The 20,323-nt window shown below is 43.1% G+C and overlaps 1 protein-coding gene across 50 annotated transcripts in view; it reads left to right on the top strand.

Moving 5' to 3' along the window:
• Positions 1-487: 487 nt before the first annotated feature.
• MAP4K4 (mitogen-activated protein kinase kinase kinase kinase 4) overlaps positions 488-20,323 on the top strand; it is a 193,558-nt gene continuing 173,722 nt past the window's right edge. For 39 of the 50 annotated variants that reach the window (XM_063594753.1, XM_063594752.1, XM_063594747.1 and 36 more), the window contains exons 1-2: positions 494-921; positions 1,250-1,315. In XM_063594753.1, coding sequence (XP_063450823.1) covers positions 865-921; positions 1,250-1,315 — 123 coding nt within the window. In that variant the 5' untranslated portion in view covers positions 494-864. Of the gene's footprint in view, positions 922-1,204; positions 1,316-20,323 lie in introns of those variants that run through there. The other 11 variants (XM_055107573.3, XM_055107561.3, XM_055107560.3 and 8 more) reach the window with 2 other exon arrangements.

The following is a 20,323-nucleotide window of genomic DNA, read 5'->3' as shown; positions in this document are numbered from 1 at the left end:
GCCTCTTAGTGTCGGTCCAGCTCAGTTTCGTGTCATTTGTTGTTAGCGCGAGGTAGGGGCGTTTCCCCACCCCAGCTCCTCCCCGGGGAAATCCCAGCCCGCTTCCTCCCCGCTCGTGCTGTTTTCGGGAGCGCCGTGCGGGGTCGAGCGCGGAGGCCGCACCCTGGGCGCCGAGCGTCGTGTGTCGGGGCCCCTGCCCGCGCTGCCCGCCGGCGCGGCCATTGTTCGAGCCCCACCCCTGATGAATATTCACGCCGCGCGGGCGCCTCGGCCCGCGCCCTACCCGGCAGGGCTCGGGGTGTGAGTGCGTTTCCGCCGGTTTTTCCTGCCTGAGGAGGAAAGGGGGAGCTGTTTTCTCTCTTCTCAGAATATATTTTTGGTGTCCCGTTTCTCCTCCTCCAGCGCCGCCGCCGCCCCCTCCCTCCCCACCTCGCTCCCCGCCTCCGCCTCCGCCTCCCGGGTTATCTTTGTCTCGCTGCCTCGCGCTCACTCGCTCAACTCTCGGCGCCGCCGCGGCCCCACGCTCCGGGCCCGTCCTCGAGGCGCGCGGCGCGGGGCGCGGGCGCCGGGGCCTGAGGCGGCGGGCGACGCCCGGGGGCCTGACGGCCGGCCCCGCGCCATGGTGTGAGCGCCGCCGCCCGTGCACGCTCCGTCCGCCCTCCGCGCGGCCCGGCCGGCCGAGAGCCCCGAGCGGCCCGAGAGCGCAGCCGAGCCCGCCGCCGCCGCCCGCGGCCCCGCGAGGAGAGTACCGGGCCGGCCCGGCTGCCGCGCGAGGAGCGCGGTCGGCGGCCTGGTCTGCGGCTGAGATACACAGAGCGACAGAGACATTTATTGTTATTTGTTTTTTGGTGGCAAAAAGGGAAAATGGCGAACGACTCCCCTGCAAAAAGTCTGGTGGACATCGACCTCTCCTCCCTGCGGGTGAGTGGGCCCGCGAGCGGGCGCGCGGGGAGCGGGCAGCCGGCAGCCGGGGCCGCGCCCAGGTCGGCCGGGCGCTCGGGCGCCGCCGTGGGCAGAGCCGCGGGGCGCGGCGGCCCCTTTGTCTGCCTGTGCGGGCTGGTGCGGGGCGGGCGCTACCCTCCTCCGCCCCCACGCCCCCAGCCCGCCGCGCGACCCCCGGGCGCTGGGGGACCGCGCGGGGCGAAGCCCACCTCTTTTGTCACCGCTTTTTCTCTCCAACTGCCCTGCTTGATTTATTCATTTTTTTGGCTTCTTTTAAATGATAACCCCTCCCCTCCTTCCTCTCCAGGATCCTGCTGGGATTTTTGAGCTGGTGGAAGTGGTTGGAAATGGCACCTATGGACAAGTCTATAAGGTCGGTGTGGGCGCCTTCTTTGTTTCCCGTGGCATGTGGCAACTTCTTATTGGGGGACGAGGAGAGGGTGATAAACATGCTGCTGACTGGAGGCCACGCCGCTTGGCCAAAGTTGGGAGAGGGGTTTCTTTCGCCTTGCACTCCCTCTGTTTTTGCACACCGAGTTTATATTCAGACTGGCCTTAAAAGACCTCATTTCCTGGCTTTGAGATAAGGAAATAAGCTACACTCTTAGGCATGCACTTTACTTCAATAAAATGGAAAAGCATTTTTTAAAAATAAGACAACCTGAATTTTTTCTTTTTTTCCCCAAATCTGGCCTTCTGAGTTTGTGTGTAAATTAAAATACAGTGGAGGCGGGCCTTGCCTCTGACGATCCTAAACCACTGCTTTGGCCATCGTGAAAACTGTCATCATGTTTCAGCCTCCACTCGGTGCTTGCCAGTTGCTCAAGGTGTGGGGAGTTTGGCGTGACCTGGGAATATTTTATAACTGTGGTTGTCATCCTTTCTATTGATGGATACGTATTTTGGGGAAGCAGGGAGGAGTGTGTGTTTGGGCAACAGTAGCAGGAAGAATTACAGTGTGGGGATTATAAAATCTGAATTCCAGGAATAACCTGTTTGACAGCTGTGTAATTGAAAGAGAAATGACGGAGAGCGAAGAGAATATAGAGGATGCCCTGGTTTACGCCCACCCAGGTCTTTCTCTTTTTTAAAAATTTTAACACCCACCCTCCACCCCGGCGATAAATGAAACTAGCAAATCTGGAGACTGAGTCTGCGCTGAGTAGCTGACACCTGATGTGACTAACAGTGTTCATTTTATACATTGTACAGTCTAGAGATTATGAAAGATATGTAGGGAATGGAGGCGCAGGCCTTGAAAATTCAGAACGGGTTGTTAAATTTTTCCTGTCTTAATTTGTTTCTCGTTACTGAACGTTTTCTAAAAGTTTAATCTGCACTGGGGGAGTGTTCTGTTAGAGTCGGTACAAGGTTAGGGAAGCAGGGCTCTGTGGTTCACCATGAAGAATTGTCATTGTCTCATTAAAAATGGGTGGAGTTGGGGGGGGTTGGAAGCCGACTGTAGACCTTTTCTTAGGCTAGATTAAGTGTGGATCTTATTGTCTCTTTTCTGCGTTGTGAGTAGAGTTTATCTATCACTTGAACGCCTCTCCTTAGCCTAGACTTCTAGCCTGGGTAGTGTACTGTACTGGACTGTGGTCCGAATTTGGGTCAGTATTCTCAGGTGATCTCAAGTGTATTAGCTTGTGTTTTGTTGGTTAACTGTTCGGGCCGGGGCCAGATTTTTGAATTTGAAATAGAGCCCCGTTAACTCAGCTTGCCCGGCTCAACTGAATTTGGAAGGCTTTGGAAAATTTTGGAAAAGATTGTGTTGCAACTCACTGAGTGGTTGGTAACTGGCTAAAAGACATTCTCCCCGGTCTGTTGTTTGTTTAAGCACCAGTCATTTTTTTTCTAACCCAGTTTTTTCTCGCCAAATCTAAGTGGTGATTGTAGTCTTCCAAGTGAATTAGCCAGAGCTTGTTTTTGACCTGGCTACACAGTAGTTGGATTGTTTGTGTCTTATTTGGTCAGCATGGATGTTAAGGGCAGAGAAGTAAGCTAGAAGGCGATATAGTCTTTAAACCTTAAGAGAAAGGAAAGAATGAAACCTCAGTTTGTGTTTATTGGTTTTAAGAGGTGGGAGCTGTTTATGGTAAGAGTTTAGTCAGGTTCATTGTTATTTCCCCTCATTGCCATTTTGGTTCCATTCCCCCCAACCTTCCCGAGCTTTTGAACTAGGTTTGCTGAGCGCTAGCTACGTTTGGCAGGTATTTGGGATACTGGCATGACACAGCTCTCTGACTACAAAGTCGGTACAGTTGAGAATTTCTCTAATTATGCAAACCTAGGGAATTAAATCTGTGCAAAAGTTGCCTACAGTCTAGAACAAAATAGTGCCTGAGATTTTGCTCATAAGCAGTTACATTTTTATATTGTTATGGAAAATTTCAAACATAAAGACTGGAGAGCTCAGTTTATCAGCAGATGACTAATCTTGTCTCATCTGTATTCTTCTTTTCCTCCTTTATTTTAATGTAAACCCCAAAATGCCATTTCAGCTGTAAATACTTTAGAATGTTTCTTTTTTACACAATCACATTGTTGTTATCACACTTAGAAAATGTCATATATTCACTGTTAACGTTTTCCTGATTGTCTCATACATCAGTAAAATGTGTTTTTTTTTTTTTTTACTATAACAAGTTCTTTAATGTTTACAAGCAGGTACTGGGAACTTCAATCTTAGAGGTGGTGAAAATAGCAGAACATCTCTTTTTTTCCTCTTTTTAACTATTTAATTTCTAGAACCATTTACAATTATGTGTAGGAGTTAATTTAGGATTTTTGTTGGTATGATTTGCTTGTGGTAGATTTGGGATTACATTATTAACACTTTAGAGTTTGTTTATTGCTGCTAAACATCCTTTAGGATGAATAGCATTAAAGTTTGAGAAATATTTGTTGCTGAATTGTTATTTATAAAAAGGTCTTTATTTTTAAACATAATTTCAGGTAAAAAAAATCTGTAAGCTGAACAACTTGTCCTCATTTATTTTAGTGTCATATTTTCTATTTTTCATTAGCGCAGATGTTGCTTATTTTGAGGCAACTATATTTACATGAAGTGAGTGAGTTGAAAAGAGGGAGTTTTCTGAGATTTGATATGTCGTCTGAAATAGCTTCTTTTGGGGCGAACGACCCTCCTGCAAAACTGTGCTAATGGTAGACCCCTCATTTATGGAAGAAAGGGAGGGGGAGGGGTGTGTGTGTGGCAGTAGGGCTAAGAGTGACCTTTGGGAATGGTAGAAAGGTTAGGGAGTAGTGGGAATTTCAAGGAGATGTTATTTGGACTTGAGGAGAGACATCTTCTTTAAGCATTGAGGAGCCACTGAAAGGTTTTGTTGGAATTGGGGATCCCTGAGAGTAGGGGACTTGATCCAGTTTTTTGGGGATAACTTCTAATTTTCTGTGTCTCCGACAACAGTGGTAAATGGTCTGGTATAGTTGAACAGTATGTAACTTCATCTTAAAAGAAGGAGGTGAAAAACGGGGTATATTCTGTTTAGAGAAATTTATTTTCACCCTTAGGTTTTTGAGAGACGGATACTCATAAACTTAAAATTGTAAATTTCTCTTCACAAGGTTACATTCAGAGTACCATATATTTATAAGAGAAGTGTCTGGTATGATCAGTGAGGAGAATGATAGTGTGAAAAATTAAAACCAGAAATAAATCAAGTTTGTTTCCATGTTATTTTGGATTTTATTGTTATTTTATTTTGAGATGGAGGTTTGCTCTGTTGCCCAGGCTGGAGTGCAGTGGCACCATCTCTACTTACTGTAACCCCCGTCTCCCGGGTTCAAGTGATTCTCCTGCCTCAGCCTCCTGAGTAGTTGGGATTACAGGTGCGTGCCATCACGTCCAGCTAATTTTTGTATATAGAGATGGGGTTTCACCATGTTGGCTAGGCTGGTCTTGAACACCTGGCCTCAAGTGATCTGCACGCCTTGGCCTCCCAAAATGCTGGGATTGTATACAGGCATGAGCCACTGCACCCGGCCTTATTGTTATTTTAAATATTTATTTGACCATTTTTGTGTTCTTGGGGTAACTACTGTTATTTTGCATTTTGTGAGCATGTGATGGCTGGTGTTCCAAATGTCTTGAATAAAAGATTGTCAACCGGGCGCGGTGGCTTACGCTTGTAAATCCCAGCACTTTGAGAGGCGCAGGTGGGCGGATCACTTGAGGTCAGGAGTTCGAGACCAGCCTGGCCAACATGGTGAAACCCCGTTTCTACTAAAAATACCGAAAAATTAGCCGGGTGTAGTGGCGGGTGCCTGTAATCCCAGCTACTCAGGAGGCTGAGACAGGAGAATCACTTGAACCTGGGAAGTGGAAGTTGCAGTGAGCCGAGATTGTGCCATTGCACTCCAGCCTGGGCAACAAGAGTGAAACTCTGTCTCAAAAAAAAAAAAAAAAAAAAAAAAAAAGAAAAGAAGATTGTCAGCCTGAGGACAATTCTGAGTCTTGGAAGGACTGACAGAGGGGAAATCCGGTAACAGTAACGTGGAAGTCAGGGAGTTTAGAATCCAGCAGGTAAGATGTCTGAAATCAAGGTTCACTCAAAGGAGGGACCATAGATTTTGTGGAAGACTGGCCCATTCTGATCTTGTCATTGGAGGAAGGGTACAATGTGGACCTTGGAGATTGAGGACAAGGTTACCCTAGGCCCAAAGACCTTGATGGTAAGGGGAGCTAACGCTAAGAGTTTGCTCATTCGACGCCCATTTGACACTGTGCTAATGTTAGACCCCTCGTTTATTGAAGAAAGGGAGGGGAGAGGTGTTTGTGTGTGGCAGTAGGGCTAAGAGTGACCTTTGGGAATGGTAGAAAGGTTAGGGAGTAGTGGGAATTTCAAGGAGGTATTATTTGGACTTGAGGAGAGACATCTTCTTTAAGCATTGAGGAGTCACTGAAAGATTTTGTTGGAATCCCAATTCCCATCGTTGGAATCCCTTAGAGTAGGGGACTTGATCCAGATGTGTGTTGGGAAGGAGCTGGTAAAATGGTTGGCCTTGGGCAGTGGTCCAGTGACAGGAGGTGAAGGCCGAGGCAGGATAGTGGCAGTGGTGGTAGAGAGGAGGAGAGGTTGGGGTGGATACTTGGGCATTACTCTTTGCTAGGTTTAACACGTTGAATTCACTCGTTCTCTGCAGGCTTTGGTATGTCCCTTTAAGTGGGTACACGGTTTGCCCACAGTATTAGGAGGAGCTTTGGGATTCCCAGCACTTTGGGAGGCTGAGACAGGCAGATCACCTGAGGTCAGGAGTTGGAGACCAGCCTAGCCAACATGGCAAAACCCCATCTCTACTAAAAATATAAAAATTAGCCGGGCGTGGTGGCGTACGCCTGTAATCCCAGCTACTTGGGAGGCTGAGGTGGGAGAATCGCTTGAACCTAGGAGGCGAAGGTTGCAGAGAACTGAGATCATGGCACTGCACTCCAGCCTGGGCAACAGAATGAGACTCTGTCTCAGAAAAAAAAAAAAAAAGGCGGGGGCGGGGTGGTTAAAAGTGCTAAAATTGCTTTCGATTGCTCAGTGGTAAAGTGCCATATAGATTGTCTGGCTTTTAAAAATCATCAGGGGCCGGGCACGGTGGCTCACACCTGTAATCCCAGCATTTTGGGAGGCCGAGGCGGGTGGATCACAAAGTCAGGAGTTCAAGACCAGCCTGTCAACATGGTGAAACCCCATCTCTACTAAAAATACAAAAATTAGCCAGGCGTGGTGGCGTGTGCCTCTAGTCCCAGCTACCCAGGAGGCTGAGGCAGAAGAATTGCTTGAACTTCCCCAGGAGGTGGAGGTTGAAGTGAGCCGAGATAGCACCACTGCACTCTAGCCTGGGCGACAGAGCCAGACTCCTCCAAAAAGAAAAAATAAAATAAAAAAATTTGCATTTTGGAGCAAGTACTTAAACTTTTGTGAGGGATTCTCTAAGTGTTATCTTTTAAGTGTAGCATCTCTCGTTCTTAATTGGAGGTAAAGACATCCACTGGGGCAAAATGAATTTTGTAGAACCAGATGTTTTCATTAGGAGGAGATTGTGTCAGCTGATCTGCCACTGAGAGGCATGTTCAGGCTTGTTCTGAGACATAGATTTCCTTCATGCTGGAAGATTCTGGACTTGGACAAGGTGGGAGGAAGCCAGCCCTGTTGAGCAAGCCCTGCTCTCTTAAAGAGTTTCAACCCTTACTTTCAAAAACTGTTTTACTAACTCAAACATCAAAAGCTCTACAGAAAAGCCAACCACCAAACAAAACCCTGCTGATGATGGGTTTTGAACTCCTTACTGCTTGAAACTTTGTGATAAATGTACATTTATTTGCCTAGCTGCAAACTCAACTCGTATTTTGCCTTTTTTCTTAACCAATATTTTATGTGTGTGTGTGTATATATATATATGTATATATATGTATATATATGTATATATATATGTGTGTATATATATATGTGTATATATATATATATATATATATTTTTTTTTTTTTTGAGATGGTGTCTCACTCTGTCACCCAGGCTGGAGTGCAGTGGTGTGATCTCGGCTCACTGCAAGCTCCGCCTCCCAGGTTCAAGCGACTCTCCTGAGTCCTGGGACTACAGGTGCACGCCACCAAGCCTGGCTAATTTTTGTATTTTTAGTAGAGATGGGGTTTCACCATATTGGCCAGGCTGGTCTCGAACTCGAGTCAGGGTAAAGTTTTTAGACATACAGGGAAAGATGACTAGGAAGAAAATGGAGAAGGCCAAGGTTATCTTATATTTATTACCAGTGACCATTGTGGCAGCAGTGGTTGTTAGGTTTTATAATGTTATATCACTGCTCACCAAACAGAATTTGTTCTTTTGTTATGGAGCAGGTTCAGTAATAAGAGTTGGTGAGTATTATTCAGAAGAGAAGCTGCCTCTTGGGTTGAGTAATTAATAAAGTGATTCATTGGGAGGTAGTTTTTTTCTGTAAGAATCTCTAAGGAATGATCACAATGATAAGTTTTAGGACATCCCGTTTTAAAAACTGGACTCTTACAAACTTTGTTATCTAGATAGCATTAGGTATAACTAAATTGGGGAGACAGAAGTGAAAAACGATTAACCATATAAGGGTGGTTTCATGCAGGTACTGTGGATGTGTGCTGGGCCCTGTTCTGAGAGTTAGATACACAGTGGTAAATGAAGCAGATGATATATCTACCCTTATGGAACTCAAGAAAAACGGGGATGGACACAAAATGCCAGATGTGGGATGTCAGTCATACATTCTGTGTTGTCTGCATCTCCCTGGGTTCCCTGCCCAGCACACTTGTGTTCACACACAATGAATGCACCGACACATGGAAACAGCACATACTGCAATGTGTTCATTTTAAGTGACTCAACCTCATCAGCAGGGCTTCTCTGTGCTTTAAATTACAGTAAAAACAAATGAAAAGTGAAATGAAAAGGTAGACATATAGAATATCAGTCTACTTTTTTTACTCGTAGAATCAAAAGACATTTTCCCCTGTCAAATTGCTGTAAAAGTTTTTGTTTTTGTTTTCTTTTTAAAAAAGTATAAGAAACTCAGGTGATATAAAAGTTTTTATATACTTTTAATTTCAGAAATGATCTTGCTGTGGTCAGCAGACCACATTTTGAGGAACACTGAACTGGCAGGATTGAATTTGTAGCAGGGCTCTTAGTAAACTCTGGGTGGTTGGTGTGTTAGTGAGCTGGAGAATTGAGGACTGTTGTTTGTGCCTAGTATTTGGTTCTCCCACTCTTTGAACATTGGGGAGCTAGAGCAGGTGCTGCTTACAGCTTTATGCTTTAGTGCCAAAACGTCTTTGACCCCTGTGCTTTGGAACTGTCTCAGATATGGCTAAATATGAACAAGTTATCCTATTAAATTTAAATAAATGAAAGAAAAACCCCACTTTTACATTATAACTTTAAAAAATCCTTCATATGATAAATAGGGCCTTAACTTACCAGTTACGAATCGATAGTTATAATCAAATGATACTAAAGTGCTCATACCAAAAGTCAGAGTCATCCTGTTCTCCAGAAGCATGTTTTCAGTGCTTTTAGCTGCTACATCTGAAATTTATTGCTATATTTGTAAATTATGTACTTATGTGGCTACTTCATTTATCAGTTTTATACATTTATTGACTTCCTCTAGCATTAGTTGTAGTTATTGAACTAGTTAGTTCAATAGTAGTTGAATATTTAACTCCTATACTTGCTGCCTCCCTTAAGTGGGCATACCATAATTTTGGGTTAAAGTGATAGTTGTTTCTTTTATCATGACTATGTAAATACCATTTATATGTGAGCTAAACAGTCTCATACGATTACATTTCCTTTTTTAAACAACACCCCTGCCCCCACATCGCTTTTAGTTTTTCATTTGCTTAGTTTTCTTTGTACCTATCATCACCTTCCTCCTCAGATACCCTAAAAGGTATAACAAATGCCTAACAAAGTTTAGTCTTTATCACATTTTCCAAATGCTTAATTTAACACCACACGTCAGATAATTTATTGTTGCAAGATAACCTGTTGATTTCAATTTTTTCTCCCAGGAGTTTCCTCATAGCTGTGCAGGTATGGTTGCCCCTGGACCTGGCATGTAGCTATTATTGTCCTGGAATGTCTGTTTCCTGGATACTGCAGTCTTCCTTTTTGGTTTACTATCTTATTTTCCTGAAGCACATCCTCTAGTAGTTTTAAAAGAAAGGGTATATGGGTATTAAGGTTTTAAGTCCTTGTATGGCTGAAAATCCCTTTTTCTTATCACTGCCTCATCTTCTCTTGTCTGGAACATAACTGCTTTCGATTTCTTTAGGGACTAAATCTCTGGTTTCCTGTGGGTATGGAGTGATGTGAGGCAGTTACCAGACTGTGTAAGGCAGAGAAAGGGGACCTGGGGCTTTCAACCACTAAATATGCAAACTTTGATCAGTTCTGATTTTGGCCTTGCACCTCACTTGGTATTGGTTTATTCCAAATGATGACCTTGTCAGGGTTTTGTAGGTCCAACTGTCTCACTTCTTTTTGATATCCTTTAGTAGGCACTTAGGTTGTAATTTTTACCTCTTAGTTACTACTCCATCCACTTTTTATTTTATCTTTTTTTTTTGTTTGTTTTTGAGACAGTCTCACTGTTGCTTAGGCTGGAGTGCAGTGGCGCCATCTTGGCTTACTGCAGCCTCCGCCTTGTGGGTTCAAGCAATTCTCTTGCCTCAGCCTCCCAAGTAGCCGGGACTGCAGGTGTGGACCACCATGCTCGGCTGATATTTGTACGTTTAGTAGAAATGGGGTTTGACTATGTTGGCCAGGCTGTTATCGAACTCCTGACCTCAGGTGATCCCCCTGCCTGGGCCTCTCAAAGTGCTGGGATTACAGGCATGAACCACTGCCCCTGGTCTGCCTGTCTGTCTGTGTCTTTTAAGACAGAGTTTTGCTCTGTCCCCCAGGCTGCAGTACAGTGGTGTGATCACAGCTCACTGCAGCCTCAACCTCCTGGGCTCAAGCAAACTTCCCACATCAGCCTCTTGAATAGCTGGGACTACAGGTGTGCACCACCATGTCCAGCTAAGTTTTTTTTTTTTTTTTTTTTTTTTTTTGTTGAGACGGGGTCTCGCTCTGTTGCCCAGGCTGGAGTGCAGTGGTGCAATCTCGGCTCACTGCAAGTTCTGCCTCCCGGGTTCATGCCATTCTCCTGCCTCAGCTTCCCGGGTAGATGGGACTATAGGTGTCTGCCACCACGCCTGGCTAACTTTTTTTTTTTTTGTATTTTTAGTAGAGATGGGGTTTCACCGTGTTAGCCAGGATAGTCTCTTATCTCCTGACCTGGTGATCCGCCCACCTCGGCCTCTCTAAGTGCTGGGATTACAGGTGTGAGCCACTGCGCCCAGCCCATGTCCAGCTAATTTTTAAAATTTTTAGTAGAGATGGTATTTGACCATCTTGCCCAGGTTACTGGACTAAAGTGGTCTGCCTACCTCGGCCTCTGACCATCCACTTTTTAGCTGTCAAAACCTGATAGAAATGATCTCTACTACCTCTTTTCCCCTTTATATCTTTATTCTTTTGTTTACTTTAAAATCATTTTTATGGGAATTAATTCTTAATAACTCATGTGATCAGTCCACCATGTTTAACCAAAAGTTGTGTCTTTGATTTTGGACTTAGGGTTTTGCTCAGGTGTTTGTTTCTTTTCATCCAGAACAATAACAATACCAACAGAACAATAACAATACCAATGAAACAATAACAATAACAACAAATAAAAAATGAGAACAAGGGTAAGCAGTGCGTAACCTCTGTGACCTTACTGTGTGACCTCTGTCAGAGATGCTTAATTTGGGAGGTGCAAGCCGAGGGAGATGAGGATGAGGAATAAGGAAAGTGAGGCAGGATGCCAAGCAGTGCCATGATATGTATTAATTACCATGCTGGCTGCTGCTTTGAACAAACCTTTGAGAGATAGAGGAGTTTGTTTAGCAGTATTTTTTTTTTAAAGCAGCTTTATTGAAGTATGTTTTCTGTATTATGAAATTAACCCAATTCAAGCTTACATTTCAGTGATATTTAGTAAATTTACTGAGTGGCACAACCATCACCACAAATCAATATTGGAACACTTTGATCATGCCAATTAGATTCCTCGTAGTGATTTACAGTTAATCCCTGTTCCAACCCAGAGCCCCAGGCAACCAATAATCTGTCAGTATTAATTTGCCTTTTTTGAACATTTCATTTAAATGGAATCCTACAACGTATGGTCGCCTGTGTTTAATGTTTTTGAGGTTCGACCATGTAGCAGTGTGGTTCTTTGTTCCTTTTTATTGCTGAATTTTAGGCTGTGGTTGTACCACATTTGTTACCTGTTCACCAATTGATAGGCATGATGTTGATGGAACTGCACCTTAAGTCATCCACAGAAGGGAGAAAGGAGGGGGAATTTTTCTGTTTGGGTCTTCTTGTTCCCCTTTAGTGTAACCAAACACTTGGTTCTGATGACCCTGAGTGACTGTCTGGATGAGGGAAAAGCAGTTGAAGTTTTGTGTCCCTGAATCCTTTATCTTCCCCAGTCTTATTATTAGTCATTACTGTGAGTTTATTTATTTATATTTTGAGATGGAGCCTCACTCTGTCGCCCAGGCTGGAGTGCAGTGGCACAATCTTGGCTCACTGCAGCCTCCACCTCCTGGGTTCAAGTGATTCTCCTGCTTCAGACTCCCAAGTAGCTGAGATTACAAGTGTGAGCTACCACGCCCAGCTAATTTTTGCATTTTTAGTAGAGATGGGGTTTCGCCCTGTTGGCAAGGCTAGTCTCGAACTCCTCACCTCAGGTTATTTGCCCGCCTCGGCCTCCCAAAGTGCTGGGATTACATGCGTGAGCCACTGCGCCTGGCCTTAAGTCATTTTTAAAAACATGAATACAGTTTCTTTCTTATCGCTATGAAGACAAACTATTCACTATCAGCGAGGTCACTGGTAGTAGGAACTAGGCCAAACTAGTTCTTCCTTCTATTTTTGGGAGGAATTCCCTTGTATAATAGCCAGCTGTTTACCATGTAATGCTAGACTGCAGTTTTCCTTTATCTCAAGCAGAAGCTATTGTCTTGCCTGGATTTTGAAAAAACAAAGCAAAATATGTTACCTTTGGTCAGAAGGATGTATCCCAAGTTAAATAAATGATTTGCTATGTGTTTTGGGCGAATAAGTTTGCTCATTTGTTTCAAGTGTATTTTTCAGAGTATTTTTCTTATATTTTATTCTTAAGTTTTTTTGTGATACCTTTTGTTAGGGCCTTACTGCATTCAGATTACATAAAATTAAGTTAAGTAATAGTTTACTTTTTGAAGATTCTTACACTGCAGAGCTTTCGTTCTTACTTGCTGTGACAGTGACAGAATACTGTTGACTACCAGAGCCCTTCTCCCCCTGAGTTTTTCTGAGACTCTTTATGTGTAATTGGTGTGTAGTTTTATGACTTCAATTTTGAGAGGTATGTCAAAGACTGAATATAATCTGAGTTAGGGCTGTTCATCAAGGTACTTAATAATTTGTTGGAGATCCCGGTTGAATATTGCCTGAGGTTGAGTGTGTACATTTAAGTGACACAATTCACTGGGTGTATTCATTCACCTGCTAGGGCATGACTCAGATTCTAGGGCCATTCCAGTTTGAACTTGGCATATTAGAGCATCTTAGTTCTCTATATGTACACATTTTCTCATTTATTCTTGTTGCCTTCCTTGATTCCCAGAGAAATCTGACAGGTGTTCAGCTCTTTACTCTTCAGTGATTTCAAGGCTTGGTTTCTGTTTCTTGTTTCACTGTCTACAGATATTTTGAGCCTACTCTGCTAGTCAAGATTTCCTTTATTTATTTATCTAGTACTTAATGTGTTTATAATATGTGCCAGGCACCATGCGAGGCTTGCTCACTGGTGACAATGGACAAGAAAGGCAGTCAGCTTATGCCCTTGTGTAGCGTATAGCCTAATGTGTAAGGCAGAAAATGAACACGCAGTTAAAGAGGATGATATTGCAGATGGGGAATAGCAGGGGCCTATGGGAGTGTGTGACATGACAGCTAAGTTAGAGCTGATAAAACAGATAGGGTGGTATGAACAGTGAAGCTTTATGATTTCAATTCAGATGCTCTAGATGAGGCATAGATGTATGTGGAGCAGTGAACAGTCTGCTAGGAGTTAAAACCCACTGAGCTGATGATTCATCATCTTGGTTAATACTACTTTGAATAAAGATAGGAGGGGTGTGTTCCATTGATTATGGTAATTGACTGTCTCCATTCAGTTTGCCTTGAGCCAGCTGTCTCTCAGGAAGCCTTGCCTCCTACATCTGCACTGTTTGGTGCTCCTTGCATTTGAATCTCCTGTATCAGTTAGAAGTTAGCATCCTGAACATTCTCATATGGGTGAAGGAGGGGCCTTCATCAGGCTTCAGATTGTCTTATGAGCAATATCTGGAATAATATTTGGTAAACAGCTGGCCTGAAGTAGGCCACATTCTGCCCTACATTACACATGGGGAGACTGCTTTGTTCAGCTGCTGGTCCCCACGATGTTAGGGCTGAAAGGGACCTCTGTAAAATGGGAACAATGGTGTACAGGTTTGTGATATTCACATAGTTTTTAATAAGTTTCTGTAGTTCCAGTTATATAACAAAATAATTAAAAGATAAAGTTTTTTTGCTTTTTTTTTTAAGACAGAGCTGCAACCTCTGCCTCCAGGGTTCAAGCAATTCTCCTGCCTCAGCCTGTCATGTAGCTGGGATTACAGGCATGCAGCACCATGCCTGGCTAATTTTTGTATTTTTAGTAGAGATGGGTTTTCACCGTGTTGATGAGGCTGGTCTCCAAATCCTGACCTCAAGTGATCTACCTGCCTCGGCCTCCCAAAGTGCTGGGATTACAGGCGTGAGCCATTGGGCCTGGCCTTGCTCTTTGATAATATGGACAAAAGAGAATTTTATTTTTCTAATCCGATTAGGTAAAATGATGTTGTGGCTTTTTTTTGATGTTGAGTGAGATATTTCTAACCATTCTCTAATCATACTGGAAAACGGGACTTTGTAGTTACTAATGCTGGCTTTCAAAGTGTGAAATTCTTTTTGCATTATTTTGTATAAGCAAGGGCTTTGTCAGTCATCAACTCCAAGATTGCATTAGACGTTTCATTAGTTTTCTAGTTAATTAGCTGAAAATATATTCTTATTGTTATATGAAAAAAGCAACTTAAATGTTGAATTTTAAATAGGATGCTTATTTATTTTTTTCTTGTCTTTATACTGTTTATTTTCTTGCTGGCTCTATCAGCTAAGGACTTGATCTCGTTGGTAGTCTGTCTTGCCCTTTTTTTTTTTTTTTTGCTTTTTAATGATTCCTTTTGCTGGCTTATTACCTATAACTTCTACTTAGGTTGTTTTATAGGTTGCTTTAGGTTTGTAGCACATGTTTTTAACTTACCACAGTCTACCTTCAAATGATATTATACCTTACTATGGTATACCTCCATTTCTACCCACTTGGCCTTATAGTTTTTTAGTATACATTTCACTTTTATTTATTATTTATTTATTTTTATTTTTTTGAGATGGAGTGTCGCTCTGTCACTCAGGCTGGAGTACAGTGGTGCGATCTCGGCTCACTGCAACCTCTGCCTCCAGGGTTCAAGTGATTCTCCTGCCTCAGCCTCCCGAGTAGCTGGGACTACAGGCGCAGGCCACCATGCCCGGCGAATTTTTTGTATTTTTAGTAGAGACGGGGTTTCACCGTGTTAGCCAGGATGGTCTTGATCTCCTGACCTCGTGATCTGCCCGCCTTGGCCTCCCAAAGTGCTGGGATTACAGGCGTGAGCCACTGTGCCTGGCCCTATTTTTTATTTTATTTTTTTTTGAGACAGTATCTCCCTCTGTCACCCAGGCTGGAGTGCAGTAGCATGATCTTGGCTCACTGCAACCTCCATCTCCCAGGTTCAAGTGATTCTTGTGCCTCAACCTCCTGAGTAGCTGGGATTACAGGTGTGTACCACCATGCCTGGCTAATTTATTTTTAGTAGAGATGGATTTTCACCATGTTGGCCAGGCTGGTCTCAAACTCCTGATCTCAGGTGATACACCCATCTCGGCCTCTCCAAGTGCAGGGATTACAGGTGTGAGCCACTGCGCCAGGCCGAGAAATTTGTTTGTTGAGGAATATCAAAGATCCTGGCCTTGGAACATTGATAGTTCACTTTGAACTTCAAGGGTTGATTAATTAAAAGTTTCTGTTAAACCAAAATCTTTTTTTTTTTTTTTTTTGAGACAGAGTCTCACTCTGTCACCCAAGTTGGAGTGCAGTGGGCACCATCTTGGCTCACTGCAACCTCCACATCCCAGACTCAGGCAGTTCTTGTGCCTCAGCCTCCTGAGTAGCTGGGATTACAGGTACCTGCCACCACACCTTGGCTAATTTTTGTATTTTTAGTAGAGACGGGGTTTCATCATGTTGGCCAGGCTGATCTCAAACTCCTGACCTCAGGTGATCCACCCACCTCCTCGGCCTCCCAAAGTGCTGGGATTACAGGTGTGAACCACTGCGCCTGGCCTTAAACCAAAATCTTGATTGTGCTTAAAATATTTAAGTAAAAAGGTACTTTGCTATGCCAGTGTTCCAGTTTGACAGTGATCAATTAAAAAATTTTTAATCCCTCTGCTGAGTGCAGTGGCTCATTCCTGTAGTCCCAGCACTTTGGGAGGCTTAGGTGGGCGGATCTTTTGAGGTCAGGAGTTGAAGACCAGGCTGGCCAAATGGTGAAACTCATCTCTGCTAAAAGTACAAAAAAAAATGAGCCGGGCACGGTGGCGCATGCCTGTAATCCCAGCTACTTGGGAGGCTGAGGCATGAGAATTGCTTGAACTCAGGAGGCAGAGGTTGCAGTGAGCTGAGATCACGCCACTGCACTCCAGCCTGGGGTGACAGAGTGAGACCTTGTCTAAAAAAAAAAAAAAAAAAAAAAACTGGGTGCGATGGCTCACGCCTGTAATCCCAGCACTTTGGGAGGCTGGGGCAGGTGGATTGCTTGAGGTCAGGAATTCAAGACCAGCCTCACCAGCATGGCGAAACCCCGTCTCTACTAAAAATACAAAAATTAGATGGGCATGGTGGGTGTGCCTGTAGTCCCAGCTACTTGGGAGGCTGAGGCAGGAGAATTGCTGGAACCCGGGAGACGGAGGTAGCAGTGAGCTGAGGTCGCGCCACTGCACTCCAGCCTGGGTGACAGAGCGAGACTCCATCTCAAAAAAAATTTTTTTCTAATTTCCCATCCTCTGATCCTACCAAAAATAACAAATACCTAGGGGGTTTTTCATTTCATTTACAATCTGGAACCTCAGATGGCCTTATGACAAGAGCCAATATTTTAATATCTTTGTCTTAGAACCTCACTCATACAATAGAGACAAACCTCAAATCCAATCCAGAGAGCATTGCTTCAAGGAACAGTGGTGACTTAAGATAGGTTGGAAGTCTAATGGTGCTACGTGAATGCTAAATAATCAAGCCTTTTCAGGTTTAGTTTAATAGTTACTATTCTTACACTTTCAAAACCATTTTCATGTAATTTTTTTCAACTATTTATTAAATGTTAGTAAAAGAGGAACTACCTGAACACAGATTTTGTCCAAGCAACCTGTTTAGAATAAATTATAGGGAAGGAAGTTTTCGCTAAAATGCATTTCCTGTACTTGTGAAGAAACTTGTTGAGAAATTAACTTTGAGAAAGTTATGCCATCTTTATGCAACATATTTATATAGTTAAGAAACATAATTTTCTTACATTTCAAAAGAGGCTGTTTGACAAAAACGGCTAGAAGACCCCTCCCTATACAGTGAGAAATAATATTCTACAATTATGTTATATAACTAATCATAATAATTTTACTTTCTCCAAATAACTATAAGAACCTTATCTTCCCCTTTATAAAAAAACCGTGAGAAAACGAGCCTTCCTAAGAAGTTTGACACTGATACCAGCCAACTCTAAATCAAAATGGAAATTAACATTCCTTTCTAAATCATGTGCAGAATTCATTTGAACATTCTGATAATTTCCATGTAAACTCTGATACGTAAATGTTGGGGCTAGGAGGAGGCTTGAAGATTATCTTGTTCAAACTCTCTGGTAAAAGAATGTATCTAAGATTTGTTCCATAGGCTGCAGTCCACTTCGGGAATCATGGAACTCATCAGTCACATAAATGGAACTAAGATACCTTCTCATAGTTAAAAAAACCAGCTTAAGAAATTCTTGCCACCCAACTTTTCTTCTATGAATCTCTCAATAATTTTTCACTATTCAGAGAATGTGGTAAAAATAAGAGGCTTCAAGACCCAAAAGAACAAATGTATGGGAGCTCTATACCTGCATTAGTCTGTTAGGGCTGCCATAACAAAAGGTCACAGGCTGGGGGCTTCAGTAATATAAGTCATTTTCTCATAGTTCTAGAGGACAGAAGTCCAAGATTGAGGTATTGGCAGAGTTGGTTTTTCCTGAGGCTCCTTTTTCTAATTTGCAAATGGCCACCTTCTTAGCCTTTCCTTTTGTGCACCCCTCCCTGGTGTCTGTGTCCAGATTTCTTCTTACAAGGACAGCAGTCAGATTGGATTAAGGTTCACTCTAACAGCCTTATTTTAATTCAGTCACTTCTTCAAAAGGCCTTGTTTCTAAGTCTCAATCACTTTCTGAGGTACTGGAGATGAGAGTTTCAACATGTCAGTAATTTTTGGGGGATCACGGTTTCAGCCCATAACAATACTGTAAAGTTTTTCTTGTACTGAAGACACAGAAAATAACTTTACTCTAAAGTGCTAATGATTTATTAACTAACACAGGTAGAATATCCCTTATCTGAAATGCTTGGGACCAGAAGTAGTTCAGATTTTTTTGGATTTTGGAATGTTCATATTATATTTCATGGTATAATATCTCTAATCCAAAAGTCTGAAATCCAAAATGCTCCAGTGAACATTTAGTTTGAGAGTCATGTTGATGCTCAAATGGTTTAAAATTTTGGATTAGGGATACTCAACCTGAAAATTTTGAACCTTGTTTTTTTAAACTAAAAAATACATAGGGTCTTCTAATCCAGGGGTCCCCAACTTCTGAGTTTCAGACAAGTACTGGTCCTTGACCTAATAGGAGCCAGTCCCCACAGCAGGAGGTAAGCAGTGGGAAAGCAATTGAAGCTTTATCTGTATTTATAGCTGCTCCCCATTGGTTGCATTACTGCCTGAGCTCCACCTCCTGTCAGATCAGTGGTGGCATTAGATTCTCAAAGGAGCATGAACCCCATTGTGAACTGTGCATATGAAGGATCTAGGTTGTACACTCTTTCTCAGGATCTAATGCCTGATGATCTGTCACTGTCTCCCACCACTGCCACCCCCTGCCTACCTTCATGGAAAAAGTTTCTTCATGAAACTGGTCCCTGTGCCAAAAACATTGGGACTGCTGTTCTAATCAGATAAATAGCATATTCATTAGCATATTCATTCAACACAAAAATACTACAGATGGCCGTGGCTCACGCCTGTAATCCCAACACTTTGGGAGGCCGAGGTGGGCCGATCACGAGGTCAGGAGATCGAGACCATCCTGGCTAACATGGTGAAACCCTGTCTCTACTAAAAATACAAAAAATTAGCCGGGCGTGATGGCAGGTGCCTGTAGTCCCAGCTACTCAGGAGGCTGAGGCAGAAGAATGGCGTGAACCTGGGAGGCAGAGCTTGCAGTGAGCCAAGATTGTGTCATTGCACTCCAGCCTGGGCGACAGAGCGAGACTCTGTCTCAAAACAAAAACAGAAACAAACAAAAAAAACTACAGATGCTATTCTAGATGATGGAGATAAAGGATGGCAAAAAAAAAAAAAAAAAAAAGATCGTGTTTTCATGGGGTTTAAAGAAGGCAGTAAACCCATCAGATGGTGGTAATATATCAGTTAGCCTTTGCTGGGTAGCAAACCAAGCCTGAAACTTGCTGGCTTCGTGTTGTATAAGCATCATCATCTTTGTTCATACTTTTGTAGGTCAGTAATTTGGACTGGGGCATACTCAGTGTGGTAGTGTGGTGGCTCTTCTATCCATCTCTTCTAGGATCTCTCCAGAAGCTGAAGTCAGCTGGCAGTTAACTGGGGGCTCCATGGTGTGACTTGGGTTGGCCGACTTTTTAAGCACCCTGGCCTTTTGTTTCCCATATCTCAGTTTTCTTTTTGTCTCCTTTCTTCCTTTTGTTGTTCACTAAGGAATATTTAAAAAGTTTCGAGTATTATAAAACATTCAACTTTTGGGGAATGAGATGGAGATATAATAAATGGAGATAAATATGTACATTTAATATCTTCATTTTACAAAAGAATCTAATCACCATTAATTAGTGTTACAGTATGCCCTGTTACAGCTGAGAGTTAGGGTTTTGCATCCACTAATTTGGGTAGGGTGACAATAGCAAAATGATAAATAAGTCATGAATTTAGCCTGGGCTTTTGGTGCTCAAATACCTTAATTCATGGATGGCAACACCAACACTCTACCTGCTTTTCTTAGCTCAACAGGAAATGAGAGTAGGGCTTGGGCAGGAGGAAGTCATGCATACCCAGCTGTCAGCGTGTGGCCTTCTCATTGGTTGTTTAGGAGAGCAAACGAAGCTTATCTCCTTCCCCAAAATGTTGATAATGAAGGCGAAATGAGATATAGCTACAGGTAAACTAGATTGAATCTGCTGTTTATGTGTTGGAAGATGACGTTTGAAGATGAGTTTTAGTTCTTAGCACCAATACAACAAATGATGGGATTTGAGGTTTAAGTGCCTAAGTTTAAGGC

The sequence above is a fragment of the Pan paniscus genome, chromosome 12, assembly GCF_029289425.2.
Source record: "Pan paniscus chromosome 12, NHGRI_mPanPan1-v2.0_pri, whole genome shotgun sequence".
In the NCBI taxonomy this organism is placed as follows: Eukaryota; Metazoa; Chordata; class Mammalia; order Primates; family Hominidae; genus Pan; species Pan paniscus.
This window is presented reverse-complemented; position numbering and strand designations above follow the sequence as displayed.